At 41.1% G+C, this 8,464-nt stretch overlaps 1 protein-coding gene across 1 annotated transcript; it reads right to left on the bottom strand.

The window, feature by feature from the left end:
• Nucleotides 1-3,187: 3,187 nt before the first annotated feature.
• LOC126989224 (SLC2A4 regulator-like) lies at nucleotides 3,188-8,306 on the bottom strand. The gene is made up of 4 exons (XM_050847860.1): nucleotides 8,143-8,306; nucleotides 7,345-7,685; nucleotides 6,420-6,496; nucleotides 3,188-6,060 (listed from the first exon to the last, which is right to left on the bottom strand). Exons 1-4 carry the CDS (start codon nucleotides 8,277-8,279, stop codon nucleotides 5,890-5,892), a joined length of 726 nt encoding a protein of 241 aa, XP_050703817.1. The 5' UTR covers nucleotides 8,280-8,306; the 3' UTR covers nucleotides 3,188-5,889.
• Between the last annotated feature and the right edge of the window lie 158 nt (nucleotides 8,307-8,464).

Raw genomic sequence — 8,464 nt, forward strand, 5'->3', positions numbered from 1 at the left:
CCAGTCACATCATTGTAATTTTTAATGTAATGTCCAAAGCATAATTTATGTATTACTTCACTTTGCATATATTTTGCACACCAACTGAGGAAGTGGACAAATCTATTGATATTGCTGTGAGGTGACCTGCAGCAGCCTCCCAATACTAACGCTAGGTGAACGGGACACCAGCCAGCCCTATGGATTCACTTTTTATATATTATTTTGATACTATGAAACACTCTGTTCAACATATAAAAGCTATTGGAAACAAATCAATATATCTGGAAATAGTCATGTAACAGAAGAATTAAATATATATAATCTGCCGTATATATCTCAATCCATAGGGCATCAATTCACATTTATATACAACAGCATAAGAGCCAACACCAATAAGCAGATATTTACATCACATACAATACATGGAGGAAACTGGATTATACATCGATAAAACTCTTGAAACCTTACAATGCTAGACACACATCTTATGTGGCAATTAGCAAAAGCTTTGTAAAACCTAAGATATCATAAAATACTTTGTACTATGGAATAAAATATCAAGATACACTTCTCAGTAATGAGGTCCTTGGTTTGCTTCTTGGCAATGGTATAAAAAATTGATCAGTATTTGTATAGTTAGATGCCCAAAAGTGTTATTTTCTATTGCATAGGCAATCATGTGATGCATGATGAAACAAATGTTAATACAAATGAAAGACAGGTAGTCACTGAAATGTACATGATGTCACACTCCCACTCCTGGACCCCTGACAGGTGAGGTAGACCTTCCACTACCTAAGAAATGATAGAAAAAGGCTTTCTCAGTGTTACTAAAGTACAACTTAGTTCTTGAGTTCAAAATCCTGGTTCTAGTGTAATGTACTCTATAGGTTGCTCCACCTCGGCCAGACACAGCTGACTTTTCTGAAGACTTTTCCTGCCTGCTATTTGTATTTACAAAACTTATAAAACACCAAGTGGCTTTACATTCACTAAGTCTACAATGTGTGAGATTTTGGTCTGAGAAACTTGTGCAGTCAAAGGCCATGATGTTCCTTATTTTGATATTGATGGTCACTCCTTGGAAGTATTCTGTCGTGTTAGTTAGTTAGCTGTTGTTGTCCTCATGGAGCTGCAACTTATTGATTAAGTCCCTCATTTTTTGGACTACATTTATGGCAACTGTAGCACCAGAAGTAAAGAGAGCCTTCTGTGATTTAAGATAAATGTATATATTAAAATGCTATGGTTTCCACATAGATACATCTAACTCTAAGTAATTAGAGATCATTTGTTATAAAATCTATTTAAAGCACTCTCAGTGGTAGCCACTGCCTTGCCACTATTTCTGGGACCAGGTTAACATTGGTCAGTGGGCTGTTGCTGGTGTGAGGCCTCCCACTAGTGGCTAATGTTTATACTGTTGTGTACGTCATGTCCGGATCGGGGAATGAGTACATCTTACATGTAACCCTGTACAAGTTTGTATGAAAAAGCAGAAAACTAATGTAAACTATAATGCATACAAAACATGATTCTGAAAGACTGATCAGACTGGGGATTCCTATGAGCCAGTTTATTCCAAACTACATAAAAAACTGAGCATTTTGTATAGCCTCTTGGTATCCACTGGTGTACTTTCAGATAAGGTGATATGCAATTGACAAATATAACTTATCACAACACAAGCTTAATAAACGATGGCAGTGGTGTTGCCTCAACACAAGTAAATGAGGTACAGCCAGGCCAGCTGTGTTGAGGAATCACTGTTGCCACCATTTGGGAGGAGCTTTGCCTCTGAAGCAGCCATCACACGAGCACATTGGTTGAGCAACATTGTGGCCAGTCACCAGATTAAGGAGTGAAGGGGCATTACACGGCTACATATCATGATGTTATCCAACACAATGATACTTAACAACCTTGCTGGTCTGATGGCACCGTCTTCCCAGCCAAGATACCGGGCATCACCACCAGAATACTCCAGTCTTGTTAATTTAGTAGTTAAGCAACATTTACTTGAGTAAGAACAGTAAAATGGACGCATTTCTCAAATGATCTAGGTATGTATACACTGGACGGTAAAAGAAGTTAAACCTTGGCAATGTGCATGGCAGGTTGCTGGAGACTGGGTGCTCTGGCGGCTGACCAAGGCACTGTGCCGGGGAGGAGAGGAAGGGTGTTGGCGCCTCGTGAGGGTTGTCTTCAGTGGCAGTGCAAGCAACACTTTATTGTTAAGATAATGTACATTATGTCAATATACACTGCTATAGTATATATATATTTTCCAGCTACTATTAAAAGAGATTTGCCACATGGGTTACAAACCATCAGTGCACACTTGTACGTATGTATTTTATAACATTTTGCCATCTCAAATCTTCTTTACTTATGCAACAGTAGTGTTTGGAGGTATGCAGCAAAACACCTCATCCATTTGTCTTGAGCATGTTGAGATCTATTATCAGTGGCTAAACCCTCAGTCCTGGGCTGTGTCAAGCCTGCACACAGTAACAGAGCTCGTTCTGGCATCAGTGGTGGTGTGATTAAAGGTCATTGTGGCCACTAGCCTGGATTGTAACAAATCATATAGTAAATGAGCATAACTTATCACCTGTAATTAACTAAATGTACAACTGGCAGCCTGTTAGAGTTGATGTTTAAATCTTCCATTGTCATTTCATTGCTAAGTTGTTTATATTTACTATTTCACTTTGAAAAAATATAGTAAAACTTCTTAAGTCGGCACAATTGGGAGCAGGCCGCCTCGCTGGCTGAACCAAATTAGACTTGGTCCTTCTGTCTGAGAGGGGCGTCGGGTCTCCGGCAGACGGCACATTACCCAGACTTTCTGGCAGTTGCTCAAAATGAAAAATAACAATTTTTTTGCCATGCCAACTTAAAGAGCTTTACTATATTGTGGCATACAATTACATTTATATACTTTCTAAGGAGTTCAAAATAATCCAATATTTCTTAATATTTAAAATTAATTTCAAAATTTTTAAAATTTTCTTTACACATACAGTAAAATTACATTAATATACTTTCTATATAATTTCATGACATTTTTAAAATTAAAATATTCTGCTTTCAAAAAGTTTTAAATATTTTTGGGGATTAAAACATGGGATTTACTGACCAGTAGAATTCTAACTATTGGGTTGTTACTGTGTTGGATCTTTAGAAAGTTTTTTTTTCACAGTTTACAGTTTTGTCATTGTGATCACAATAATATTATTGTGCTATATTTTCTGTCTTTTTCCAGAGGGATCAGCTGCCACCCCTGCATTCCCGCCACTGCCTACTGAACCTAACAGGAAAGGTTTATTGGTCATGCACGATGGCTAACGGAAACCACAAGTTAATGTCCTGTGTTGGCACAATGAAAGACTTAGTATCAAAAGATAATTTGTAGCAAGAGATCGTACAACCTCCACTCTCAAAACTGGCGGTCACCAGCCTCCTGGCGAGCAGCGGAGTACCACAACCATGATCAGGAGTGGGAGACTGATGACCATGCAAGATTGTAAGTTAGATGTAATAATTTACCCACTCATGAACACCTTTACTATGGAGAGCAGGGTTATCAGAAAGAAAAGGATTTTGCATATTAGACAGCCAATTTTGATGTTGGATGTCAGCACTATCATGTATGTGACAAGGCGTTTTGTTGCCTGGTGCTGGAATATTATGCATCAAATTCTTCATCATAATAAAAAATGTTTTCAGTCAGCAGGTCTTGCCACGGACAAGCCAGTGTTACAGGTATTCGTTCCATTCTTGACAAGCTCAATTTTCTTACATTAAGGTACTGTCTGTTGCAGCAGCAGTGTACATGGAGACAGGAGATGCTTTCTACTTTGGTCATAGTGAGCTGTGTAATCTCTCGGCTTTTGTTAGCATTTCAACATTATTTAACCCGGTAGAAGCGACGGGCCAAATTTGTAGCTTTACTGTGTAGCAGCGACGGGCCAAATTTGTGGCTTTACTGTGTAGCAGCGACGGGCCAAATTTGTGGCTTTACTGTGTAGCAGCGACGGGCCAAATTTGTGGCTTTACTGTGTAGCAGCGACGGGCCAAATTTGTGGCTTTACTGTGTAGCAGCGACGGGCCAAATTTGTAACTTTACTGTGTAGCAGCGACGGGCCAAATTTGTGGCTTTACTGTGTAGCAGCAACGGGCCAAATTTGTGCCATGATATAAACCCCCCAAAATAGACGATACGTAATCTGATCACAAATGCTTTGATATATATTATGAAATGGTTTGTGTGAGGGGTGATTTTTTTCTCACTTTTCTCTTAAGACCATTAAGAAACATGATCCCGCTGCTACCAGGTTAAAAGATAAAAATCACATGGTGTTTGGCAGACATTGAGTGGGTAAACCCTCCAAGGTGAAGGTGGTGGTGGTGGTGGTGGTGGTGGCAGTCCCCATCCTGCACCAGTTTTGAATCACAAGAAAATTAAATGCAGCACACAATAATGCAACTTAGAAAAAATGTATAACAGACTTATCACATTCTTGAAGTGGTTTAATACATGTATATAGCTCTGGATTTAGAGTAATCTGTTTGCACTAGGGTGAACATGGCTAAGTACTTTCATATTCTACCAGAATTTATAGAGGTTAAATATACAATGTGACGTAACATCAGTGCAATCAATCTGGCTGTCTCCGCGGTGCAGTGGTCAGCTTGCCTAGCCATGAACCTGCAGGCTTGGGTTTGAATCCCAACCGGTTATGTCGGTGCTCAGCCAACCCAGCTGTTGATCCTCTTTCATGGCTGGGCGATAAATAGGTAATGGGTTCTCAGGCTCAAGGGCCAGAGACGGAGAAGAGCACCAAGGGCACCCGTAGCTATGGCGTGTGTTCCCAGCCTTACCTTTACCTGGCTCAACAAAATCAAACAAAGTAACTCCAGTATTAACTCGGCAAGTTTCACAGTGGGCGTCAAGTATTATTACACTTCTTTTTTGTACATTTCAAGTGCTTGGATTCCATACTCTTCAAACACTTTACATTACAATATTTTCTAATAGGTATGTCATGAGGTGTAGGAGGATACTCCATTATCTAGTACCTGTCTTGTTCTATTTAAACCTAGCGAAATTAGAACTTTATCGTCTTAAGTGATACACACTTCCAGGTTGTCTCACCCAGGCTCTGCTCTGCAATACGTCCTTAAAAGTCCATTGCCGTAACAGAACACAAATACATGTACAAGTCTACTTGAGTCACACTGTCATACATCATGGTCATCACTGGCAACTGTCATCTACTGAAACATTGGTGGTGCACGTTTGGAAGCCTCGATCTTGTCCGTTTCACACACGCGATGTTTTTTGTTTTAAATCTGTACGTTATTTGCTTTGGAGTCTTGTCTAAGTTGAATTTCGAACGAGAAACTGCATAGGCCAGATATGATAATGTTTACATTCAGTGTAACATTCAGTATTGTTTAATTTATAATAATTTTGCATGACCACTTAATCTTAGTCTTCTCACATCTACTATGTACATATCTCTGAATATGATGTAAATAAATATACTCTTTATCATTTGGTGATCCAAACCTCAAAGTGGCAGTGATAAAAGCTTGGATAAAGCCTACCTTCCAGGGTCCATCAGTGAAAGCTTCCGTTCACACATTGTAAGTTGGCTGCTGCCTGGCCTGTCATGTATCAGCAGCGGCTACACACTGATCACAGTCCTTCTGGTGAGTGACCTTTGTCCTTCTCAAGCTTCAGCATTAAACTTATTCAAAGACTTGGAAGAAGAGGTTGTGCACCATCTTCTCCAGAGGACACCATTTAGAGATTGTTCCTTTGTCCTTGAATGTGCTAGAATGTATTATGTGATACTTTCTGAATGAACCACTGAGTGAGTGGCTGCCACAGGTACCTTACTCCCCAAAGCGGCTGCAAGCCTTTTTCCATTTGCACTGCGTGCACCACAGGTCCCGCTGCTCCATGCCGTACACCTTGCGGCACTTCCGGCTCTCCCCGTTCCTCTTCCCCCGGCCGGGCGAGGCTTTGGGGGAGGAGCTCACCCTGACCTTGGCTCTGCCAGAACTCTGTAACAGAGAAAAATTATTTGATGAGCAGTTCATATCAATAATAGTTTGAGCAAGCTGCATAAATTTAATTTCACTAAATATATATATATATATATATATATATATATATATATATATATATATATATATATATATATATATATATATATATATATATATATATATATATATATATTAACATAATATTTCTATAGGGAATGATGGTAATGGGTGCAGCTGCATTTTCCAAGTGCATGCTCACAATATGGGGGCGGGATAGGAGTCAAGAGTTTGGACTTCTGGCCTGGGAACAATGCGCTCCTGTTACCCAGAGTTACTCTTTTATCTTGGCCTGCCACACAGGACCAAGCACTCACCAGGTAGGTGGAGGTGCGGGGCCAGGAGCTGGAGAGGCTGGTGACTGGTCCCCCAGGCGCATGTCTGTAGCGAGGGTCTGCCGACAAAAAAACACCATGTACTTCGTGCCTTCTACGAGTATATGTCTAAACAAACCACTAATTGTCAACAAAGTCAACCTTTTTTTTTCCACAAACATTAGCAATGGACAGTGAACACCCCCATGGAGAGGCTGAAAGCATAACTACTTACTGAGCGAGCCTCTCCCAATTCAGTTAAGTGCCAAATAACTATGAAGTAACTTGAGAATGTGATTTATATTAAAATATTTTTTTCAAAATCCATTGCATGACTCTGATTCTGGATGGTCCTTCACCAATCATTATCACTATGTACTGTACTACAGAAATGGAAGAAGCTCTACTACGTGCTAGTTATACAAACGACTTATATATTACTTAGTTACACACACACACACACACACACACACACACACACACACACACATACATACACAATCATTACATCAAGCCACTGAATGAAAAGTCTTTTAGTTCAAAACATTTTTAACAAAAGGCACCGAAACAATGGTTGTTGTTTCCTGCTGTGTGTGCGAACACTGACACGCTTTGGTCATGTTTCTCTTTGTGTCGTTAAATGCCGAGTGTTTTCGTTCATTGATGGTTTAAGTGTCGGTTTATTACTGACCCTTCACTATGAGTTGTCATTATTCAAATATCAGAAATCAACAGCTTCTGTGATGCTCGTGTCAAGAATGTCACAGGTATTTAATTTGCCAATCTTTGGGATTACATGATTTTATTTAATCATTGGATTCTAATTTTTTTTTTTTCAATATCTTATTTAGACTTTAACATTGTAAGACATTTGTTCAGTGACACACACACACACACACACACACACACACACACACACACACCGTACCTTCATGTGGCGGGCGAGCCATGTCCATGTGGCTCAGGGTGGGCGGGGAGGACACGTGGATGTACTGCGGGGACGTGGCCTGCTGGGGCACCGACGGGAAGGTCCCCAGCGGCTGCGGGGGGACGGCGGCAGCGGGCGGGGCGGTGAGCACTTTCTGGGGGGCAGCGAGGACGGGGTGTGCCGGGGGGCTGATTGGCGGGGCCGTGGGGGTCACCAGGGGCTCACAGGGGTCAACCCAGGTGGTGACATTGACCTCGACCTCAGTCCAGTAGAATTCCTCCTCGTGATCGTCCTCGTCGTCGCTGTCACTGTCGCTGTGGTCGCTGATGAGCTCCTCGCGCCTGGGGGAGACACGCCATCAACCACAGGCCCGCAACGCTACTCCCCTGGGCTGGTCATTTATAATTATCACAATTACCCAAACATCATCAACCGCGGCCTTAACCTAGTACCAGCGACGGGCCAAATTTGTGACTTTACCGTGATATGAAATTTATTATTATTAAGAGTAGTAGTAGTAGTAGTAGTAGTAGTAGTAGTAATAGTAGTAGTAGTAGTAATAGTAGTAGTAGTAGTAGTAGTAGTAGTAGTAGTAATAGTAGTAGTAGTAGTAGTACAAATAAGTAGTGGAATATTACAAATAGCAGTACACGTAATCGTATCAACTCCTGTAACATAACAAAACCAGTAGTGGAAGAACAATTAGCCTTGTCCCTTGATACTAAATTACATTCCCCGGTCTCACAAGCTGGAAACAAAACAAGGAAGGCTGCGAGGACAAACACTTAGCACACGTACCCGAGGTGTGTGGAGCGAATGTGTCTCTCGATGGCGTCACAGGCGGCCGTCATCTCGTGGCAGCCCGTCCAAGTGCATTTGAACATGGTCCGGGTGGAGCTCTGAGGGGGAAGAACACGCTCGTCATCAACCTGCATGGCAACACTGCTAATCTCAGGCTTCCCTTTAAATCTCCGGACACGTTTTTTCCGAGGCTCCACTTTGAAGGTTATAGGCCGGGTAAAAAGTTGCCGTGTCAAGTTTTGATACACATACATATTTGCCTTGGCATGGTGATAGTTTGAAAGTAATACGATGTTAAATATAGAAAATAACCCAGATA

The sequence above is a fragment of the Eriocheir sinensis genome, unplaced genomic scaffold (assembly GCF_024679095.1).
Source record: "Eriocheir sinensis breed Jianghai 21 unplaced genomic scaffold, ASM2467909v1 Scaffold1100, whole genome shotgun sequence".
In the NCBI taxonomy this organism is placed as follows: domain Eukaryota; kingdom Metazoa; phylum Arthropoda; class Malacostraca; order Decapoda; family Varunidae; genus Eriocheir; species Eriocheir sinensis.